General features: G+C 36.8%; 1 protein-coding gene across 1 annotated transcript in view; it reads left to right on the top strand.

Annotated features, from left to right (window-relative positions):
- SUGCT (succinyl-CoA:glutarate-CoA transferase) overlaps window positions 1-25,372 on the top strand; it is a 774,528-nt gene that overhangs the window by 36,572 nt on the left and 712,584 nt on the right. The window contains exons 4-6 of the mRNA XM_043588522.1: window positions 873-958; window positions 2,243-2,293; window positions 9,460-9,580. Of these exons, the coding sequence (XP_043444457.1) occupies window positions 873-958; window positions 2,243-2,293; window positions 9,460-9,580 (258 nt within the window). The remainder of the gene's footprint in view (window positions 1-872; window positions 959-2,242; window positions 2,294-9,459; window positions 9,581-25,372) is intronic.

The following is a 25,372-nucleotide window of genomic DNA, read 5'->3' as shown; positions in this document are numbered from 1 at the left end:
CCTTCTTTGAGTTAATTTTTGTGAGTGATGTGTGGTGTAAGATATAGGTTCAGTTTCATTATTTTACATGTGAATATCCAATTATCCCAGCACCATTTGTTGAAAAGACTATCTTTCTTCATTGAGTGTTCTTGGCTCTCTTGTCAAATTAAAGCTTAGTTTGATTTTTCTAAATTTTTCTCCATTGTTGTTGCCCTGCTCTATTTTTCTGCAATGGTCTACCCTCACTTTGGACCCAATTCTCATTGTCTTCATTTTCAGACCATTCTTTTTATCTTCTCTTCAGTGGTTAGTTGATTTTATTTAAATCATTAAATATTAGTTGACCATATATGCTTGGTTTATTTCTGGGATTTCACAAAAATTTATAGATTTATTTATTTATCATTGTTCTTAAGATGCCATTTTATTATAAAATCTCACTTACCATTATTCTGGTTTAAATAATATTTAACAAAAATCTTTTGCAGACTCAGCATTTCTTTGTACATTTAATGCTGAGAAACACCCAAAGAGCTGACCAACTTGCTTGCCAAAAATTGAGAGTGATTCTTTTAGATTTGCCATTTATTAATTTTTTTTTTCAGATTTGCTATTTATTAAATCTAAAGACTGCTAGTAGGGCATTTCTTTCTGGATTTTGACTTTTAGGAATGGCTTCTAGTGAAAGATGATTTGGAAGGATTTCATTATTAACATGAGCAGGTTGAGTTTGGACAGTTCCAGCAAGTTCTTATGGCCCCTCTAGATTGCCAGTTCCACTGAATTGAGCTGATTTTGTTTAGGCATCTGTGAATGTATATGATGGGTTGGTTTGAATGTCTTACGATGTTTCAGAGATAAAGATTAATAGCTCATACTGTTATTTTCAGGAGCTGGTGATGATACACGAACTTGGGGGCCACCTTTTGTGGGGACAGAAAGTACTTATTTTCTCAGTGTTAATCGAAATAAAAAAGTAAGAATATTTCTTTCTTTGATTTTTGTGTAATTTTCTTGTAATAATAAAACTTTAGGTATTACCTTGGTTCATTCATTTCTACCCTTTTTTGTATATATAAATAATATTTCAAATAAGATGAAATTTTATTCATTCACCAGTTACCAAATAGAAACAATAGAGTTTTTTTGAAACTAATATTCCTTCTCGACTAAACTTAAAAATTTCATGAGAATTTATAATGGTTTATAATGGGAATAATTTTATTAGAGGAAGAAATCATTTGATTCTCTACATTTCATTCTTTTGGAGATTGCTAATTGCCTAACACTTGATATAGTTTGAAAATTTTTTTGTATAATCCTTGCTTGTGGGGAATAAGCTTAGGACTTCCCTGAGCTTTCATCAATGGGTTAACTAGGCATAAAGAATTAGAAAGCCATAGGATGTACACACCCAAGTTTGGGTAAACAAGATTAGGTGAATAAGATTAGGTAAACAGGGCAAAGGCCCCCAGTATAGGACAAAGGTATAGGAATAGGGAATTTTAGGATGAAAACATCCAAGATGAGGTAAACAAGATTAGGTATTCAGGGTGGAAACCCCCTCCCCCCCCAACTTAGTACAATAGCAGAAAGCTGCTTTCACAGAAGGAAGGACCAAATTAGGTAAACAGGTAAATAGAGGTGTAGACCCCTATGGGCCAGCGAAGTTGCTAACTAGCAAAAGAAAGATACTTTGTTGACCCTGAGATAGCATGCTCTTGTCCCCTAGGCCAGTTTAGGCAAACAGAGGTGGGGCCTCATGTCTGCTGTAAACAACCTTCTGCCTGGAGCCAGGATTTTGTTTTGTATTGACCCAAACCCCTAACACCACATATCTTCAAAATCTCCTTTCTCTCATGTCCATGAGGTAATATTCATGATTCATCGTCTCTTTGTGCACATCCATCACCACATTTTTAAGCCTTCTGATCCTAAGAAAAACAGAGCAAGGACCCTTACTCAGGCTTTTGTCTCCTCCTGGACATTAGCTTCACTTGCATTTTTAATCCTGTGTCCCAGTTTCTTGCTGGACAAGAGAGAACTCCAGACCCAGAGTCTATGTATGACACTTGCTATCATCCTAACATATCTGCATTGCAAATAAAATCAGTAAAGATAATTTAAATGTTTCTTCATGAGGAAAATACATTTGTTTTAAGAAGAGAATTTATGCTATGGATGGCTCCCTTATTGAACTGTTACTACTATGAAAAACATTTATGTTACTATTTTAAGATATATATATTTTAATTTTTAGAGTATAGCTGTTAATATCAAGGATCCAAGAGGGGTGAAAATCATCAAAGAGGTACAGTATGCTCTATGGAAGGCATCTTGTCACTTGGGTTGTAATTGGGGATTTGAACATCAGAGTAAAAGTGTTTTAAAAATTTATTTCATTTGCAATCTCTAATTTTGCTATGAATGCCATTTGGGAATTTAACTTTACTTTTATCGTAAGTAAAATATGCTTTATAATTTCTCATATGTTGTGTATAATGTTTCTCTACAGTGTGTAAGTGTTCAGTTAATATTAGCTACTATTGACTGAATCCCTACTCTGCATCAGATCTTAGGCTTGGGCACTTACAGTATATCTCCTCAAATCCTCAGAATTTTATTTGTAAATGAAGTATTAGGATCCTCATTTTCATGGGAGGGAAATGAGCCTCATGGGGCTCAAGTGTTGCTCCAAAGATCACATAGCTAGTAAAGGGAAGAGCTGGAATTTCAACCCAGGTCACATCACTGGAGAGCTCAAGCTTTTTCTAACCCTTATTCAGATGGCTAATATATCCAGACCTAATCTGAGCATCTTTTCTTGAGAGGCAAAGATTGTGTGATGGTTTGGTGCACACCTTAGTGTTCCAGTGCTGAGATTCAATTCCTGCCTTCTCTACTTACTAGCTATGTGACTGCAGGTAGGTTACTTAAGTTTATTTTTTGATTGTTACTTAACATTTTTTTTTAAATGTTTGTTTGTTTATTTAGAGAGAATGAGCAGGGGAGGGGCAGAGAGAGACGGTAAGAGAGAGAGAATCCCAAGTAGGCTTTATGCTCAGCATGGAGCCCGACATGGGGGCTCGATCTCACAGCCGTGAGATCATAACTTAAGCTGAAATCAAGAGCTGGAAGATTGACTGAGCCACCCAGGCGCCCCTTAGTTAACATCTTTATGCCCTTCATTCCTTACCAGTAAAATGGGGATAATAATAGTACCTGCGTCTGAAACTTGTTAGAATTGAGTTGATATGTGTAAAATATATAGAAGAGTGTTTGCCATAGTTAGTACTCATTAAGTATTAGCTATTATTGTTGTTCTTTTTTTTATTAAAAAATTTTTTTAATGTTTATTTTTGAGACAGAGAGAGACAGAGCATGAACGGGGGAGGGTCAGAGAGAGAGGGAGACACAGAATCTGAAGCAGGCTCCAGGCTCTGAGTTGTCAGCACAGAGCCCGATGCAGAGCTCGAACTCACGGACCGTGAGATCATGACCTGAGCCAAAGTCGGATGCTTAACCGACTGAGACACCCAGGCGCCCCTATTATTGTTGTTCTTGATGCACATGAAATTGGATTCATCATGTGAGATAGAACTTGCTTGCTGTCTTTGTTAAAGTTTAAAATCTACCCTAGTGGATGTACTTGATTAGAGAACCAAATCCCCAAATTTGTTTCATATCAAAGCGTCAACTTTGACATCATTGCTCTGTTGGCTACTTTCCTTATCTATCTGGCTGATTGAAAGATAATTTCTTTTAATCATTAGGATTAGAATCAGTGACCATCCGCTTTGGATCTCATGGGTCATTCCAACAAATTTAGAATTTTTGTTTACTAGATATATTTTGAACACAAGGCGTGGTAATTGTCCTGATCTTAGTGCCTTATTTCCACATGTCTTTTCTACAGTATAACTTATGTTTTTTTTTTGTTTGTTTGTTTTCTTTTTCAATTGAACTGTAGTTTGATTTTTCTAAATTTTTCTCCAGTGTTGTTGCCCTGCTCTATTTTTTCTGCAATGGCCTACCCTCACTTTGAACCCAATTCCCATTGTCTGCATTCTCAGACCATTCTTTTTATTTTCTCTTCAGTGGTTAGTTGATTTTATTTAATTTTGTTTTAGGCAATTGTTCTTGCCTCAATTCTTCTTTCTGTCCTGTCTCTCAGTTTCATCTTTAGTGTTCATAGCTCCTGCTTCTTTGCTTCTATTTCAGGGCATTCTGATATTTTATCCTCAAAAGTCAAGGTTTCAGATTTGATTAAACCCATACTTTGCAATTTCATTAGAGCTTCTCAATGAGGCAGTATTTGGGTGGAGTTCATAACTCTTGATACTAAGACATAAATGTACATTTGAGTATTTTGGACCTGCTTGTGTAGTTCAGACCAAAGTAAATGAATCTCCAGGACTTGCTTCTAATTCTCCTTGGATCTTGCCAGTTTTCTACTATACTGTAACAATTTTAAATAAATTTCATCATGGGCTTGATTTCTCTTCATGTCTGATTGATAACAATAAAGTACATTTCAACTCATATTAAACTTAAATAGATTGTATGGGGACATTATTCATATCCATTGCTGGTTGTACCATTCATGTTATGTGTCTTATTGCCTAGGGGAAAAATTATCTTTTGCTTAGTCTTTTTAATCTTTCTGGCATGGATGTCTCTTTTAGCTTAAGAGTAGTAAAACAACCTCTGTATACAGACCGTGGTGGCTATGATTGCTAACATAATGAGTTTAGTTTATAGAAATAGTTCCAAAGTAGCTTACAAACCAATCAGCTGGATACATGAGAGCTCCAAAAAATATGACTCCTTTGTACAAGGCTAACCAAAAACAGCTTGTGCAAAAAACAAAACTCTGCTTCGAAAATCTATGTAGAGCCTGGTATTTTCATGGCAATATGATTTGATAACTTTCTAATATGTCATTTATATTTCAAATAATTCTCTATGTTAGTCAATAGTCACAATATCCATATTGTGTGCACATATTATGGTCCATAGAGCAATGTCATGGATTTTATTTTCTTCCAACATTTTATTATGAAAAATTCAAACGTACAGAAAAGTTGAAAGAATAGTATAATGAACTTTCAATAACCCTATCCTACATGTAATAATTTTAATATTTTGCTATATTTGCATATTTACATATGTATACCTACCTGTGTGTGTGTGTGTGTGTGTGTGTGTGTGTGTGTGTGAACTATTTTAAAGTGGGAGATATCATGAAACTCGGCACTTAAATCTTTTAGAATACATTTCTTACCAGTAAGCACATTATTTGATATAACATTTAAAAAATTACTGTACTATTTCTGATCTCTAGTCTGTTCTTAAATTACATCTAATAAAGATAACTCAGAATTAGATACTCTATATTTCAAATGAATTTTAGTTCTTATTTACTCTGTGACTAGAGGGAAGAATTTTTTTTATCTCCTTTCAGAAAGAAAAAAGATAGTAGGTTCTGTAAGTCATACAAAATTGTGCTTGCTTTTTATTCTGGGCCAGATTCTAGAATAGATTTTTTCAATGATTTGTAAGCACTTAGATGAGGAAGAGGATATAATACCAGTAAAACTGGGAGCTAGTCTTCTTCTCTCCCTTTATTTCCTGGTAGATCATTGTATCAGGGAAATGCAGTAAACATTTGGTCTCTACTGAGGTAACTATCACATATAATACTTGTAGTTAGTGTGGAGATCAATTTCTCATGGCTCTGAGTTTTGCACTATTTTCTTAGAATACTTATGAATGATTAGCTAAAGCTGTAGGGAATAGATATAATCTTGAAACGGGTGAATATCCTAAAACAGAGAGGGAGAGAGAATATGGTCAATGACAGACCAGCTTGGAATCAATATCTAGTAAGTGGCTAGTACATATCTAAAATAAATATTTGTAAAATGGAGAAAGGAATAATTTCTGCCCTATAAACTTTTTTGGGGTATTTCTTAATAAATAAATATCAAAATGCATACATGTTGATTTCTTGGGTAATCATAAAAAAACTACTGTGCATCTTTATTAGTAGAAATATTTAGCTCTTAAACTCAACTTTTCTGTATTTTTCTTGTAATGTTGTAGAGCCAGACTACATGGTGCTCTGAGCACAGCTCTTTTTAGTTACCATTTTTTTTTCATGTTACCCAAGAAATAATACAAGTTCATGCAAAGACATTAATATTTTAGTATATCATATCCAATCTCTTTATGTCCTTGTATACTCATTTTTCCCGAAAACGTGAGATAATACCATGTATATTGTTTTTTAATCTGCTTTTTTTGGTTACTTGAAACATTTTTATACTTTTATATTAATGTAAATTACTCATTATATTTATTTCCTTCTGTTATTGAAATAGTGCATTTGTTTGTGGTCCATCTATATACTTTATGTAGATTGAGATGTGATTTAGGATTCCTTAGAAGTCTAAAAATACAAATACCTTACATAGTTAAAAAATTTTTTGTTGTGGTAAAATATATAGAGCATAAAAATTTCCATTTTAACCATTTTTAAGTACACAGTTCAGTGACATTAATATATTCCTAATACTGTACAATCAGTACTGCTATTGTTTTTAAATGTTTTATTTATTTTGAGACAAAGAGATAGAGAGTGAGCAGGGGAGGGGAGGGGCAGAGAGAGTGAGGGAGACAGAGAATCCCAAGCAGGCTCTGCAACTGTCAGTACAGAGCCCGATGTGGGGCTTGAACTCACAAACCATGAGATTATGATCTGACCGGAAACCAAGAGTTGGATGCTTAACTGACTGAGCCACCCAGGTGGCCCACTACTATCTATTTCTAAAATGTTGCATCACCCCAGACAGAAACTGTATCCATTAAGCAATAATTCCACTTCACACTCACTCCAGCCCCTGATAATCTCTCATCTACTTTGTGTCTCTATGGGTTTGCCTATTGTGAGTATTTTATATAAGTGAAATTATACAATATTTGTATTTTTGTGTCTGATTAATGTCATTTAGCATAATATTAAAAAAATTTTTTTTAAACGTTTATTCGTCCCTGAGACAGAGAGAGACAGAGGATGAATGGGGGAGGGTCAGAGAGAGAGGGAGACACAGAATCTGAAACAGGCTCCAGGCTCTGAGCTGTCAGCACAGAGCCCAACGCGGGGCTTGAACTCACGGACCGCGAGATCATGACCTGAGCTGAAGTCAGACGCCCTTCCAACTGAGCCACCCAGGAGCCCATTTAGTATAATATTTTAAAGGTTTGTGTATGTTCTAGCATGTATCAGAACTTCATTCTCTTTTTATGAATGAGTAATATTCCACTTTATGGATGGATACATTTGTCTGCTGATGGACACTTGGATTATTTCCACCTTTTGGCTATTGCAAATAATACTGCTGCCTTGAACATTGGCATACAAGTATCTGTTTGGGTCCCTGATTTTAGTTCTTTTGAGTATATACCTAGGAGAGGCATTGCTGGGTCATATGGTAATTCTATGTTTAACTTCTTGGGGAACCCACACAGAGTTTTTAAAAATTAAATAATTCATTAAATGTCATTTGCATAAGGTGCTATATAGTGCGCCATGCAGAATATATGCAGCAAGAGATGACCAATGTAGAAGTCTAGATGTGTTTGATGTAGTTTGTTTTCTTTACAGCCCACAAGAGTGCCTTGTCAATAGTAAATAGAGGCTCAGAAGAATTTGTGGAATAAATTAAAGTGTACCATTTTGTTTTATTTAAAATAAACACTTGGCCTTCCTCCAAATCCCTAAGCAAGCAGTACTTGGTAGAATCATTAACAATAAATAAGTAAATGCATCTTTATTGGGACTCTCCCTGTATGGAGTTGCTTACAAACAGCTCAAATGTTAATTGGTACCTGAAATTTGGAAAGACACCTATATGGCTTGAGATTTGGAGTGCATACTTCAACCTTTCTATCTCTGTCCTATGTCTTAATATATTTATCATTTCTCTCCAGAGAAGTGTTTACCTGGCTCCTGGTGCCACTGTTTCAGGAGCTCTGGAGGATGACAGCTTATTTCCTTGAGATGTTTCCTGAGATCTCCTCCCTCCAAATTTTGTTAAATCTGACAATTCCATATATATATTCCAAACTCAGTGACACAGTAACATATAGGCATTCAGTTTATTTACATGTTTCCATCTAAAGTTGATGCTAATTCAGTCTTTTTAATCTAGAGCAGAGGTTTGTAGATAATGTGGGTCATAATCAGGTTTGTTTCTGTATGGTCCTTGGACTAAGAATCGATTTTACATTTTTAAAGATTGCTGAAGGAAAATAAAGAAGAGTATCTGACAGGGAATGTATGTGGCCTTCAAAGGCTGAAATATTTACTATTTGACCTTTTATGGAAAAAGTTTGCCCATCTTTTATCTAGAGTCTTACTCTATTACATTAGTTTGTATGCGTGGATATATTTAAGTCTATGTCACCATGGCAATTAAAAAAATTGTTGAATAGTTATTAGGCACTTGAATATGTTCAAGAATTACTGTAATGGGGGCACCTGGCTGGTGGAGTATGTGATTCTTGATCTTGGGATTGTAGGTTTGAGCCCCACGTTGGGTGTAGAGATTACTTAAAAATAAATTCTTTAAAAAAAAGGATTACTGTAATGAATTTCTCTGGGTGAAATAGTATAATTTTTGGATGACTTTAAAACATACCTTAAAAGATGTGTAGTCACAATTGAAATTTTGAAAATTTAAGGTTAGGGTTTACAGTGGTTCGTTGTCCTCTAATTCGGATTGCAGTGATCTGGGAATCAAAATCTGGGCCTTGTTTCTGACTTACTGATTCATTGAGCTATGGTTTAATATGCATATTTATATATATTATATATATGTATATATGTATATATATTATATTAATATGAATATATATTTATATGATTCATTAAATACATCTAGAACTCTTTGGAAAGGAAGCATCTGAAAAGTATGAAGACACTTCTGAATCATGTTTACATGTATTAAACACCTATATGTTCAGGTTGTAATGAGGAACAAATATTACATAGTGACCATGATGAATAGCAAAAAACATCATATTTAGTTTTTTATAAAGGGTTTAGAAGATGTTTTTCATATATTTTTATACATATATTTTACCTTTCCTACTGAAAGTTCTGAGAATATGTTGGGACCATGTACCTTGATATTTCTTACATTTAACATAAGCAGAATCCATTTAACGCCACGGTAGTTACCGAATATTTTAATGGCCATTGTTTTATTGGTAGTAATATCTCAAGTAGTTGACCAGAGCCTTTATGTTTATTTAATTCTACTTTGTAATTCTACTTTTCTTGTTGTTTTTCTGGACTATTACAAAGTGAAGATCAACTGTGTTTACTGAAATTAGAATTGTGTCATGTGGGGGCTTGTTGAAAGTCTGGAAGGTCCCTGAAGAAGTCTGACTCATCTTCACCTCTTTCCTCAGCTCGCAGCTGTTTGTGATGTGTTTGTGGAAAACTATGTCCCTGGCAAACTGTCTGCAATGGGCCTAGGATATGAAGATATAGACAAGATTGCTCCTCACATCATCTATTGTTCCATCACAGGTATCTGTACCCCACACCCTCCCCAGTGAGTAGACTTTTCAGTTATTGGGTTTCTTTATGTACGTAAGAAACCTCTTGCTAGTGTTGGCTTTCCTGAAGTGATTCCGTTCTCCCTTGCCCTCACCCCCAACTCATCGTTAAAGAACATTAACCTAAATGAAGATTTTCACGCTTTGATTGGCTGTTTGTATTTCTTCTTGTATTGTATGTCTGTAGTTTTTTTGCGCATTTTTCTACTGATATTCTACAAACATTTACGAAGTACTGTTATTAATTAATACATAGAAATATAGGTAAAATATTAGTTGGCTTTAAGATAGCACAGGGTCTTGGGGCGCCTGGGTGGCTCAGTTGGTTGAGTGTCTGACTTCAGCTCAGGTCATGATCTCACACTCTGTGAGTTAGAGCCCCGTGTCGGGCTGTGTGCTGACAGCTCAGAGCCTCGAGCCTGCTTCAGATTCTGTGTCTCTCCCTCCCCTGTTCATGCTCTGTCTCTCTCTGTCTCAAAAAAAAAAAAAAAAAAAAAACATTAAAAAAAAAAGATAGCACAGGATCCCAACATATCCCTTTAATATATTCAAAAGCGTTAAGCCAGGTGAAGGAAAAGAGTGCTTTATATATAGTCTCCCAGATTGTTGAGACGGTGAGCATTGTGTGTGTGTGTGTGTGTGTGTGTGTGTGTGTGTGTGTGTGTGTGTGTCTTTAGGTCCAAAAGAAAAAAGTCATTATATTAGTTAAGTTTTCTATTTTATAAGCAACTATGAATTAATTAGGGATGCAATATAGAGAGGTGGCTCTGAAAATTCCAAGTTACATTGTTAGTTTTTGTCAGAAAACTTTCTTAATATTTTCAGTCTTTATTCATTCATCTTCTAAATATTTACTGCAGGCCTATGATCTGCCAGGCAGTATTCTAAGGTCCTGGGATGTAGCACTGAATAACACATATTTATACTTTCATTGAGGTTTACATTATAGGTTAGGGAGATAGATAGTAAATACAGAAACAAAAACATTCTTTTGTTTTTGTCTTTTATAATTGAACCCAGTAGTGATAAGGGCAAAAGAGAAATAAAGTAGGGCGAGGGGGATGAGGTGAGGAGGAGCTATTTTATGCTTGGAAGTAAGAGAAGTTTCCCTTGATAAGGTGACATTTGAGCAGAGACCTGGATGAAGTAAAGGAGTGAATCATGTAGATATTGGCAAAGATGGTTTCAGGAAAGAAAAACAGCAAGTGCAGGGGCACCTGGGTGGCTCAGTCGGTTGAGCGACCGACTTTGGCTCAGGTCATGATCTCACAGTTTGTGAGCTGTGCTGACAGCTCAGAGCCTGGAGCCTGCTTCAGATTCTGTGTCTCCCTCTCTCTCTCTGCCCCTCTGCCACTCATGCTCTGTCTCTCTCTGTCTCAGAAATAAATAAACATAAAAAAAATAAAAATAAAACAGCAAGTGCAAAGGACCTGAGGCAGGAATGTGCTGGGCATGTTTGAGGACCAGCAAGGCAGAGTGAGCCAAGAGGAATGTAATAGGAAGAAAATCAGGGAGATGTTGGTTAGCACGATCATGAAGAGTTCAGGGTGACTCTTACTGAAGGAGTTTGACTTTTATTTTGAATAAGTGTATAAGCCAATGGAGTGTTTTGAGCAGAAGAATGATATGATGTGACATTTTTTTTTTTTTTAAGGATGAGTTTAGCTACCGTGTTGAGAGAAAGATTGTAGAAGACAAGGGTAGAAGTGGAAGAACAATTGTGAAGCTATTGAACTAGTCCAGCCTAGAGATGTTGGTGGCCTGAATTAGAGTAGTCATGGTAGAGGTAGTTGAAGAGTGATAGGATTAAAGATCTCTGTTAGTCATAAAGTAATAACCAAAATACTTCTGTTTCTATGCATTCAGGTTACTTGGGATACAATAATACTTTGACTATGACATATTGCTTTAGTAAAAATAGTGCTTTTCATGGTATAGTTTTGTGGTGCTATTTTCATATAAATTAGGCTATAACTGCAATGTTTGACTGATATTATTTTAGAGAGGATGAAGGGCCCAATGATCATTAACTTCTCTACTGAATCAGCATGAGAGACAGGGTCTGTACATGGTAGATGACTCTTTGCCTCTAGACCTGAGTCTTTCTTAGATGTGCTATTTTATAGACCTGTAATCACACTTTTGTTTTTGTATCTGTATGACAATATTTATATGTTTCAGAGAGAGGGAAAGATTTTTCCCTAAAATATCACAGTCCAATGGAAATGTTGAAGTCTGAATTATTAAAATAGGTAAAATATTATCTTCTGAATTATCCTGTTATCATAAAAATGCTATGTAATTGGCAAATGCAAAATCTCATATGACAGTAAGTCTTTATTTCTCATTCTCATGAATTTGGGTTGGCTGCGATTTGGCTGATCTATGACTGGTTAGATTGGGCTCCAAGTTTTATGTTGGGCGCCTGGCCTGTTCTCCATGTCTCTTATACTCCTTGGATCAGTGGCTACCAAATGCATCTTCTCATAGTGAAAGGCAAGTGTACAGAGAACAAGCCCAACTTCACAAGCACATTTAAAGCATGTGCTCGCATCTGATTTGCTTACTTTACTTTGGTCAAGGAAAGTCATATGGCCAAAGGCCACTACCAATGTGTGGTCGAAATATATTCTACTCTATGTGGCAGGAACTACGGAGTCACATGGCAAGGTGTGGATTTCAAGAGGGGTAAAGTTTGGGAATAATAATGTATTTTATCATATCCCCCAGCCTAATAAAATGCTAATAATCCACATGGGGAGCCTCACAGTTCTCAAAGTTCCACATACTATAACTAAATGTTTAGAGCCAAGAGTTCTTCTGGGCCTTGGCTTGTGATTAGAGAATCTGTGTTTTCTTCCAGTTCTCAGATCCCGTCTTAACATTTTGGTGTGGCAAAGGGCCTTGGAGATAGACTATATAATTCAGAAATTCTCAGCTATGGGGAGAAAGGGGATTTCATATTCTTTTCAGTGTTACAGATGGGGAAATAAAGAAGTGACGGGGAAAAGCATTTGTAGTCTGGAAAAATACCTTCCATAATTCTGTAATCCTTTACATCCCCATCTCCTGACAATCATTAGAATAACATCCATACAGTCCATTCTCCTTTATTTCCTGATAAGGAAACAGGTCCAGAACATCTAAGGGACCTCTGGTCATACAGATATTTAATGGCAGATGGGTTTAAAACTCAGGCCTCTTGACTGAATATTAAGTGCCCTATGCTTTCCAAACTTAGACATATATCATTGTTAAGTAATGACATGGACTTTGCGACCATAAGACACTGAACAGCTTGACTTGAGAATAACATATCCTTGCTCTTCTCTTTCATTTGTTGTTAATCATATTTTCAGTGGTGGAAGTCATGAGCAAGTTTGCTCATCAGGGAGTTTAAATTTCAACAGATTCTTTTGGAAGCAAAGGTCATTTATGAGTCATGAATTTGTGTATATAAAGTAAGGGCCATCTCTTTTTTAAAAGTTTGATATTCTTGGTAATCAGTGTTTGTTTTTGATATTTTTTAATAAGACTGATTAGATCAGTCTAAAGTTGCACATGTTATGATTGGGATCCTAGACTTTCCTGATGTTTCCCAGTGGCATTGCTGTTCTGTCAGTGCTGTCCAAGCCCAAATAGTCTGTTCTCACTCACATGTTGGCCTTATTGCTGATGAGAGTAATCTTAGAATGGTTGAGAGATTTACTTTAATGCACTCTGACAGTTGTGTGGTTGAGATTGCCTCAGTATGTGAAATCTGGTCTGCAGGACAAAAATGCTAGACTGATCACAGGGGAGGAAGGACCAGATTATTTTTGTTAGCGAGGTCCTCTTATCATTTCAGAGTGTGAACATTAGGGGGCAGTGTTTAAAAAGCTATAAGCCACTAGGAATTACTTTAAAAACAATTTTCTTTTTTAATCTTTATTTTTGAGAGAGAGAGAGAGACAGAGAGACAGAGTGTGAGTGGGGGAGGGGCAGGGACAGAAGGAAGCACAGAATCCGAAACAGGCTTCAGGCTCTGAGCTGTCAGCACAAAGCCCGACTCGGGGCTGAAACTCACGCACTGCAAGATCTTGACCTGAGCCAAAGTGGAACACTTAACCACCTGAGCCATCCAGGTGCCCCAGGAATTACTTTTTGAGAAAACTAGTGTTTTCTTTGTACCAGTGGGTAGAGAAAAATCTCTTAAAGTACATATTTATATTTTTTAAGTTTTTTGTTTTAAGTGACCATTCTCTACTTCTGTATACTTGTAGAAGTAGAATACTTCCCTTAACACTTCAATTTTAATGTTTTTTTTTTTTTTAATTTGTTTCTGAAGGAGAGAGGGAGACAGGGCATGAGCGGGGGAGGAACAGAGAGAGAGGGAGACACAGAATCCGAAGCAGGCTCCAGACTCTGAGATGTCAGCACAGAGCCTGATGTGGGGCTCAAACCCACAAACTGTGAGATCATGACCTGAGCCAAAATCGGACACTTAACCGGCTGAGCCACCCAGACGCCCCATTAACACTTTAATTTTAGGTTGTACCTGTTTTCCTTTGCATCTTCTGAGCGTGTTATTAATTATAAAAATTTAGTATTAAAAATCCTCTCTACCACATTTTATTTTATTTTATTTTATTTTTTCAGAGCTAGGATTTATTTTATTTATTTATTTTTAATTATTTTTAATGTTTTATTTATTATTGAGAGAGAGAGTATGAGCTGGGGAGGGGCAGAGAGAGAGGGAGACACAGAATCCGAAGCAGGTTCCAGGCTCTGAGCTGTCAGTGAAGCCCAATGTGGGGCTCGAACTCATGAACTGCGAGATCATGACCTGAGCCGAAGTCAGACTCTTACCTGACTGAGCCACCCAGGCGCCCCTGTTTTATTTTATTTTTTTATTTTATTTATTTTTTAAATTTACATTCAAGTTAGTTAGCATATGGTGCAACAATGATTTCAAGAGTAGATTTCTTAATGTGCCTTACTCATTTAGCCCATCTCCCCCTTCCCACAACCCCTCTAGTAACCCTCTGTTTATTCTCTATATTTAAGAGTCTCTTATGTTTTGTCCCCCTCCCTGTTTTTTTTTTTATTATTTTTGCTTCCCTTCCCTTATGTTTATCTGTTTTGTCTCTTAAAGTCCTCATATGAGTGAAGTCATATGATATTTGTCTTTCTGTGACTAATTTCGCTTAGCATAATACCCTCTTGTTCCATCCATGTAGTTGCAAATGGCAAGATTTCATTCTTTTTGATTGCTGAATAATACTCCATTGTATATATATACCACATCTTCTTTATCCATTTATCTATCGATGGACATTTGGGTTCTTTCCATACTTTGGCTATGGTTGATAGTGCTGCTACAAATATTGGGGTGCATGTGTCCCTTTGAAACAGCATACCTGTATCCCTTGGATAAATACCTAGTAGTGCAATTGCTGGGTCGTAGGGTAGTTCTATTTTTAGTTTTTTGAGGAACCTCCATACTGTTTTCCAGAGTGGCTGCACCCCCTTGCAGTCCCACCAACAATGCAAGAGATCCTCTTTCTCTGCATCCTCACCAACATCTGTTGTTGCCTGAGTTGTTAATGTTGGCCATTCTGACAGGTGTGAGGTGGTATCTCATTGTGGTTTTGATTTGTATTTCCCTGATGATGAGTGATGTGGAGCATTTTTTCATGTGTCGGTTGGCCATCTGGATGTCTTCTTTGGAGAAGTGTCTATTCATGTCTTTTGCCCATTTCTTCACTGGCTTATTTGTTTTTTGGGTGTTGAGTTTGATAAGTTCTTTATAGATTTTGGATACTAACCCTTTATCTGATGTGTCATTTGCAAATATCCTCTTCCATTCTGTCAGTTGCCTTTTAGTTTTGTTGATTTTTTCCTTCGCTGTGCAGTAGCTTTTTATTTTGATGAGGTCCCAATAGTTCATTTTTGCTTTTGTTTCCCTTGCCTCCAGAGATGTGTTGAGTAAGAAGTTGCTGTGGCCAAAGTCAAAGAGGTTTTTGCCTGCTTTCTCCTCGAGGATTTTGATGGCTTCCTGTCTTACATTGAGGTCTTTCATCCATTTGGAGCTTATTTTTGTATATGATGCGAGAAAGTGGTCCAGGTTCATTTTTCTGCATGTCGGTGTCCAGTTTTCCCAGCACCCCTTGCTGAAGAGACTGTCTTCATTCCATTGGATATTCTTTCCTGCTTTGTCAAAGATTAGTTGGCCATACCTCTCTACCACATTTTAAAATATTTACTTTTTTTATTATCAACTTCATTATTTTTTCTTCCTAGAAGGATAAACATTACATTATATTATTGACTAGACTAATTTTGTGGTAGGAACACTGTTTACCCTTTAATAAATCATTATTATTATTATTATTATTTGGAAAGGGGTTTGCGAAGTACCCTTTTGATTTTTGTGAATTCCCCAATGGCATCTTCTTATTTTTTTCTTAAAAATTTTATTTTTAAGTAATGTCTATACCCATCATGGGGCTTTAACTCACAACCCCAAGATCAAGAGTTGCAAGCTCTACTGACTGAGTTAGCCAGGCACCACCACCCAACTCCCATGGCATTTTCTTAATCTCTGTCCTTGTATGGACAGATTACAGGATTTCTCTTGGGGATAGGTACTCAGGAGGGACCTCAGGACTCATATCAAAGAGAATATTTTAGAGAATTAGACCCATTTTAAAAATTTAAATAGAAAAAGTCTGAGGGCTCTACTTAAGAGCTAAGAATAGTTAAGGCAGTTTTAAGGAAGAACCTGGTAGGCAGATTTGCCCTTTTAGATATAAAGACATGCAACCCATAATATTAGTACAAGGATAAAGAAATACATCAATGGAACAGAATAGAGAGCTCAGAAACATGTGGGCATATATATGGAAACATGTTTTTTTTAGGGCTTATACTATAAATCATTAAAGAATAAACAATAATTGATGGTTGAACATTAATTATCCTTATGGGGAAAGATAAAAATTGAATAAACTTTAGTTTATTCTATATAATAAAATAATGTTCCAGGTCAATTTATGCCCTAAATATAAAAAGCAAAACTTTAAAACTTACAGAAAATAATATAGGAAAGCATCTTTATGACCTTAGGGCAGGGAAGAATTTTGTAGACAACATACGAAAAGTATAAACTACAAAGAAAAGATTGATAAGCTTCACTACTTATTAAAATGAAAAACTTTTGTGCATCAGAAGCCACCATATAAAAGCAAGAAGATGAATCACAGACCCTTAGAAGGTAACGGACCAAAGATTAATAACCAGAATATATTAAAAATTCCTTAAAATCAAATAGAAAAAAGAAACAATTCAGCAGAAAAATAGGCAATCTCCAGAAAAGGAAACTGACTGGCTATAAAAAGTTACTCAGGCTCAGTTGTTTTTGGACCAATGCAAATTAAAATGGAAATAATATTCCATTTCACACTGAAGAGATTGTAAGACATTTAAGAGTCTGACACTACTAAGTGTGGATAAAGCAAAGAAATCCATGAACATTGCTGGAGGACTGATATCCATGTTGGAAAATGATACCTGTGTTGGAGAGCAATTTGGCAAGCTCTTTGAGATTGTACATGAGTCTACCCTATGATCTCCAGTTTCACCTTTAGGCATGTCCCTATAGAAAGTCTTGAACATGTGCATGAGGGGACATGGAAAATGTTCACAGCAGCATTGTTTTTAATAGCCAAAAGGTGAAAATAAGAGATGAAGTGTATTTCAATATGAAAATGGATAAATGTGTAATATAATGGGATGCTATTAAGCAGTGGAGAGAATAAGCTAGAACAACATGAAATGAATTAGATGAATTTTCCAAACATAAAATTCAGTGAAGAAAGCAAGTTACAAAAACTGATATGCAGGATGATGCTATTTATGCAGAGTTAAAATAATAAAAATCATGTATATTTTTTAGTAATTCACTTAAATGTGGTTAAAATATAAAGACCTGCATGGTAGTGAGAAATACTAAATTTAAGAGAATGCTTACCCCTGGGGAGTGGAAAGGGAGGGATATGGGACATGGAAGGGACACAAGACACAAGACTTCAACTTGTTTGCCAAATAAGCATGTGTATTTGTTATATTATTCTTGTATACTCTTTTACATTTGACATAACAAAAGATCCAGAAATGCCCAAATAATTCCCTCCCTTACTTTCTTCTGTCTTCCTCCTCCCACTCCAATGCATATTGCTTTTAAAATATTTAATTTAAATTTGGAGAGGGAAGGAGGGAGAGAGGAAGGGAGGGAGGGAGGGAGGGAGAGAGAGAGAGAGAGAGAGAGAGTCTCAACCAGACTCCACACCCAGCATGGAGCCAGATGTGGGGCTCGATCCCACAGCCCTGGGATTATAACCCAAGCTGAAATCAAGAGTTGGCTGCTCAACTGACTGAGCTACCCAGGCACCCCTCCAATGCATGTTTCTTGAGCTTCTGTATTGCCTGGCTGTGTTGAGTGTACAGGTTGAACAATGCAGACATGATTTCTGCCTTTTGAGAGCTTACAGCCTAGTGTTAGAGACATTTTATAAAGAAGTTAAAAAAATACTATGGCATGTATTAATAAATTGTGTTATTATGAAAGAATCAAATAAGGTACTATGACAGAGATTAATAGAGGAGGGGATGCATAGTGTAAATGGGATGGTCAGCAAAGGCTTTTCTGGGGAGTTATCATTTAGTAGACCTAAAATATGAGTAAGAGCCAGCCATTCAAGGATCAAGATGAAGAGCAATTCAGGCAGTGAGAACACCGTGCACAAAGGCCCTGAGGTAGGAAGGACTTAGATACCTTTAAAGGCCTAAGAGAATACCACTGTGACTGAAATACCAAAAACAACCAGGATGCTTGACAAGACACTATATAAGGGTGCAAGGGCCATGGCATACTGGGAAAGATTTAAGCAGTAGAGGGATACGATCCAAATTACATTAAAAACAATCTTTAAAATAAGTAGGAATCAAATACTGATTAAGTCATCAAAGAACTTCATTATAAATATTGAACACTGAATTGCACAACCATAAAAAAGGATGAGCTCTGCCATTTGTGATATCATGGATGGACCTCGAGTATTATGCTAAGTGAAATAAAATCAGAGAAAGACAAACACCATATGATTTCACTCATATGTGGAATCTAAAATACAAAACAAATGAATAAAGAAACAAAAGCAGAATTAGACCTGGAAATGCAGAGGACAAACTGATGGTTGCTGGGGGTGGGGAAAGGGTGGGCAAAATACGTGAAGGGGAGTGGGAGATACATACTTCCAGTTATGGAATGAGTAAGTCATGGGAATAAAAGGCACAGCGTAGGGAATATAATCAACAATATTGTAATAGCATTGCATGGTGACAGAAAGTAGCTACACTTGTGGTGAGCATAATGTATAGAGAAGTTCAATCACTATGTGGTACACCTGAAGCTAAAGTAACACTGTGTGTCAACTATACTAAAAAAAACAAAAACAAAAACAAAAACGAAACACAACTGATAAACTTCTAGTCATATTGACCAAGATAAAAAGAGAGAAGATACAAAATTATCAGGAATACAAAGTATCAGGAATGAAGGAAGGGCCATCACTCCTGACAACAAAGGCATTGAAAGGATATCAACAGAATATTACAAATAACTCTATGCCCATGAATTAAAAAATTGAGATAAAATAGAATAGAATAATTCCTTAAAAGACACAAAGTACCAAAACTCAGTCAAGAGGAACTAATGTGAATTGTGCTATATCTATTAGAGACATTATATTTTTAGTTAAATACCCTTTAGAAAAGAAAACTTCAGGCCCAGATGGTTTCATGGTGAATTTTACCAACACTGAGTAAGAAATGCTGTCAATTCTACACAACCTCTTCCAGAAATTAGAAACGCAGGAAATACTTCCAAACTCATTTCGTGAGGCCAGCATTACCCTGATTCCAAACTAAAGACATTTCAAGAAAAGAAAACCAAAGACCAATGTCCCTCATGAACAAGGAAGCAAAAATTCTCCACAAAATATGAACAAATTGAATCCAGCAGTGTATAAAATGACAATACATCACAATCGAGTGGGATTCATCCCAGGAATGCAGGACAGGTCAACGTTCAAAATCTATGGTAACCATATTAGCGCACACAAGAAGGACATAGGAGAAAAGCGGCATGAGCTTTGGCTTTGACTGTGACTTGAGACATATGATAAAGAGCGCAATCCACTCGGCTGTCAAAAGGAGTGTAGTATTGACTCATACTACAGTATGGGTAAACCTCAGAAAACATCAAGCTGCATGAAAAAGGCCAGATGCAAAAGACTAGGTATTGTCTGATTCCATTTACGTGAAATGTCTAGGAAAAGACAAATTTATAAGCTGGAAAGCAGATCAGTGGTTGCCTAAAGCTGGAGATGGGAGCAGGGGATTAACTGCAAATGAGCATGAGGAGACTTTTTAGATTGTGGTGATGGTTGTAAAACTCTGTCTATTGATTTATGTACTTATGGTGGGTGGATTTAATGCTGTATAAATTATATTTTCATGAAGCCATTCAGAAAAGTGAAAAAAAAAATTGGACGTTGAAATACAGTTCATGTTACAGAGAGTAGTTATTAAAATGAAATTTCTGTAGATTACTAAAGAAATCACCATGCCTCCATAGTGCTTCACAGTTGATAGCCGAGAGGGGTGAGCCCAAATGGATATGGCAAATCATGTAGCAACTGCATCCAACATTCATATCATGGCAACGGCAATACAAAACAAAACAGTGCTGCGGTTGGATTCTTCCGGAGTGAGTTAGTCTGTGTATGTGTATATATATATATTCTCATCATTTTCTGCATATTCACCACATAACCACATCTCTTAGAAAAGAATAATTAGAAGTCTGCCTGCCCTGTAAATCCATCAAAATTTTGAAGGAGAGAAAAGGAAGGAAGGAAGGAAAGGAGGGAGGAATGGATGGAGGAGGATGGGAGAAAGAAGGGAAGGAAGGAAAGAAGAGAAAGACTCAGAGTTAAGTCAAATGGAATAACAATGGGCAAGTTTGTTTTTTGTTTTTGTCTTTCTTTCTTTCTTTCTTTCTTTCTTTCTTTCTTTCTTTCTTTCTTTCTTTCTTTCTTTCTTTCTTTCTTTCCACCTCTAAAATTTGTAGTCCAGTTTAGTTCTTATGGCATTCACATGGCAGTAAGCATCATTTCTAGATTGGGTCAATAATCAATATGGATATGACATTAAAAGGGTCCTTATAGTCAAAATAATTGGAAACTACTGGTCTAAATTATGAATGTCTTGGTTGCACCCTGTCTTCTCAGGAAGTGTTTTTTTCTCCAGAAATTCAGAGTATTGCGGCCATCTGTCCAACTTTATAGTCAGTGATCCCCAGCAAAAGTGTGGTTTGACATATTTACCATTTCATACCAAACTCGTTATTTAAACAAATAATGACACCATCTCTGCAGGGGAAGAGAAACTTAGCACATAAATACAAGATTTCAAAACACAGCCCATAAAGCTGAGGACTGAGATTATATTTTGTCTGTAGACATGGACTGGCTCCAGAAAGTGACTTTATGCCTTTATTTTATTCCCGAAGGGAATAACCTTTTTATCTTCAAATACTTCTTTTTACCCTCACACATATAACAGATGTGTTGTTCGAGTTGGACTCAGTGGAGAATAGGCAGAAACTTTATTCTCCCCCACCCTACCTCTGCAACCTGCAGTCTTGACTCATTTTCATTGCTCATGGATGAAATCCCAGGCAAGTCCTATCAATATTTTTCCTGCTGTTTCATGTAAAGTATTAAAAAGTCCAGCTCAATCTAAAATCATAACTTCAGACTCTTGTGGAATTTATGACTTTTACCTTTCCCCAACTTGGGCCTGTCTTTGTGGAAACCTGGAGTGAGAGAGAGGGAGAGAGAGAGAGAGAGTTGGGAGGTGATATTTTCTTCATTCTTCCATGATTCTCTTCCATACTGCTAGCTGCTGTGTGTAATTCCTTCAGAGTCAGGTCCTCTTAGGGAAAGGGAACCGAGTTGTGAGCCCACAAAAAGCCTTCAGTTGACTGGTGTAATTGGAGCCCTGTGCTGGAGACTTCTGTTCCCCTGAATCTCAGGTGGTGGCTCTTTGTCTTGCGGGGAGCTTTGTAGGATCCTGAGACCTCAGACTGTAGTTCTTCCCCTCCAGTCCCTGTCTCATTGTGGTCCTCTGTACATAGAGACTATCCATTCAGGTCACATGGTCCTATAGGCAGCCCTCATGGATAGAATTCCTTATACTTTTTTTGACAGGAAGGGAGGGAGGGAGGGAGGGAGAGAGAGAGAGAGAGAATGGGAATGAACATGAGTGGGGAGGGGCAGAGAAAGAGGGAGACAGAGAATCATAAGCAGGCTCTGCACTGTTAGCGCAGAGCCCGACCCTGGTTTTGAACCCATGAACTGTGAGATCATGACCTGAGCTAAAGTCTTGCTGAGACACCCAGATGCCCCATAGAATTCCTTTTATATGAGCTAGTTGTGCTCTGCTGATGGTCTACTTGGCTCATAAGGAAAACTCCTCCTTTCGCTTCTTCATCATTGGCAGGAGTGCAGTTTACTCCCAAACCTGTTACTTTTGCTGCTTTTACCTGATTTAACCATAACTTCTTGCTTTTGGTATGTTTTTAGGCCACGTGTCAAGTCCTTACATAATTTCCGGTTCTCAGAACAGGGCCAAGATCTCAGATACTCTTTTTGAAGAGTCCCTCAAGTGGCTTGAAGGAAAGGGGAGGCAGTTGGGCGGGGTGAAATGCATGGCCTGCTGACAACTCCTTCTAGGGAAACCCTTGCTAAAGGTCTTATTTGCCTCTACCTTCTTGCATCCCTTCATGGATGATAAGCTAAGGGCAGCAAGACTGGTTTCATAATAGTTCAGCATGACCTACACTGGTATTCTGGCAATTAATGGCATTCTTTTTGGATTTGAAGCCTCAGATGAACTGAGGTGAGACATTTGAACACTCTAACTCCTATTTTGTTGAAGAAATGTTTTCCAGGTAATAAAGAATAATATTAAGTAGAGCAGACCTGAGATATCTGTCTTCAAAATTTTTAAGAATCAAAGGATAATATTTAATGATAAAAATGCTTTGGCTAATTTCCTATGTGTTTTCAATTATTTAAACACAAATGCAAAGGTCAAGTTTTTCCATATACATAATTTCCAAGTAAGTATCTTTTCTCAATAGCAAATACCACTTTATAGCTGATACCCAGTTGTTACTGGGTATAAGGAGCATTATAATAGCTTCCCTTGGGAATTCTTTTTTTTTTTAATTTATTTTTAAAATTTTTACTATTTTTTAAAAAGTTTATCTATTTACTTTGAGACAGACAGAGCGCAAGCAGGGAAGGGGCAGAGAGAGAGGAAGAGAGGAGAATCTCAAGCAGGCTCTGCACTATCAGCATGGATAGTGCTCAGATTCATGAACCATGAGATCATACCTGAGCCGAAATCAGGAGTTAGTCGCTTAAGCGACTCAACCACCCAGGCACCCCTTTTTAAAATTTATTTTGAGAGAGAGAGAGAAACAGACAGAGAGATAATATGAGCAGGGGAGGGCCAGAGAGAGAGAGAGGGGGAGAGAGAGAATCCCAAACGGGGCTCGAAGTCACGAACATGAAATCCTGGCCTGAGCTGAAATCAAGAGCCGGGCACTTAACTGACTGAGCCACCCAGGCACCCCCTTTGGGAACTCTATGAAACTGTGGGATTAAGAATATCTACTGGACTGGAACATGAACAAAATGACTTGCTATCATGTTAAAAGAGACAAAATTGCTCTTCTTAAAAGATCTCTGCTGGGTGTATTTATGGATATGCAGTGAGTACCATCTCATGACAGAATTTTATACATAAATGTATGTTTGGCCTACTCCAGTCCCCAGTTACTTTTATTTTTCATATACTATTGATCAGTAAGAAAAGGAATTCAAGGGGCGCCTGGGTGGCTCAGTCGGTTGAACGTCTGACTTCGGCTCAGGTCGTGATCTTACAGTCCGTGAGTTCGAGCCCTGCGTTGGGCTCTGTGCTGACAGCTTGGAGCCTGGAGCCTGCTTTGGCTTCTGTGTCTCCCTTTCTCTCTGCCCCTTCCCTGCCCATGCTCTGTCTCTATCTCTCAAAAATAAATAAACATTAAAAAAAATTAAAAAAGAGGAATTCAAAATGTGGGAAGGTTGAGCTGTTTTCTCAGTGCTTTAAAATTCCAGAAGAAAAGAGACAGGCTTGGCCTAGAAATATGGTATACATCTAGAATCAGCTGGTTTCATGTTTGGTCTTCAATTTCTAATATATGGATATTGGTTTCCAATTTAAGAACTTTTTGGGGACTAGCGACCAGCAAGAGGGGAAAAAAGATGACAATGTTAGGTAATGTTAAAGCAGTAATTATTTCAAAATCTTCACAAATCAAGTGTTTCATGTGTCGTGCCAAATCCACATGCCAAGACTTAGCCATCATCCCAAAACCCTGTCATCAAACTGAATTGCTTCCCTTTATGGTAATAGGCCTGGGAAATAAATCCATAAATTTAAAGAAGCAATGCTAGATAAGAAGAAATGTTATACTTCAAAGGATGGAAAAAATAAATGTTAGATAAAATTTAGATAGCATTTATTTCATGAATACTAATGATATTTTCCAGTCTTTGGATGGTCTTCCAAGCCAGCAGTAGTGCAATATTACAACTTTCAGTCCTTGATTTGAACTACAGTATTTTTAATCACAGAGGTTAAAAAATGTGGAGTAAGTAATAGTCCTGCATCCTGAAAGATAAAGGATGTTGCTAGAATATCAGATTGTGTAATCAGTGATTCTGATTTGTAAAGAACATAAAATCCACAAAAGTTTATCAAGTGAAAAAATACCAATGTTAAAAGATTTGGCTAACATACTTGCTTATAAGAAAAGCTAGTCTTAAACAAGCCAGTTAAAAAATGGGCAAAGGACCTGAGTTGAGTAGACTTTTCTCCAAAGCAAATATACAAATGCCAATGAGCACAAGAAAAGCTGCTCAATGTTACTGATCATTAGGAAAATTCAAATCAATACCAAAATGAGATACCACTCATAGGGTGACTACTATTAAAAAAAACTACAAAAGATAAGTGTTGGTGAGGATATGGAGAAATTGGAACCCTTGTGCATTGTTGGTGGGAATGTATAATGATGTAAACCACAATGGAGGTTCCTCAGATACTTAAACAGAATTACCATATGAGCCAGCAATTCCACTGCTGGGTATGTGTGCAAAAGGATTGAAACAGGGACTTGAACAGATATTACACATATATGTTCATAGCAGCATTATTCAAGATGGCCATAAGTTGGATGGATGAACATTAAAAAAAAAATTAAAGGATGAATCTTGAAGATGTTATGCTAAGTGAAATAAGCCAGCCACAAAAGGACAAATACTTATGATTCCACTCATATGAAGTACCTAGAATAGTCAGATTCATAGAGACAGGAAGTAGACCTGTGGTTGCTGGGGCTTGTGGGGAGGGAAAATGAGGAGTTCTTGTTTCATGCAAAGTTTCAGTTTGGGAAGGTGAAAAAGTTTTGGAGATGGTTGAATGGTGATGGCAATATAAATGCCACTGCACTGTGCACTTAAACCTGGTTAAAATGGCAAAGTTTATGTTATGCATACTTTATCATGATTTAAAAGGTAGAAATTCAAATTAAAAAATAAGTTAAATA

This window comes from Prionailurus bengalensis, chromosome A2, assembly GCF_016509475.1.
Source record: "Prionailurus bengalensis isolate Pbe53 chromosome A2, Fcat_Pben_1.1_paternal_pri, whole genome shotgun sequence".
NCBI lineage: Eukaryota > Metazoa > Chordata > Mammalia > Carnivora > Felidae > Prionailurus > Prionailurus bengalensis.
This window is presented reverse-complemented; position numbering and strand designations above follow the sequence as displayed.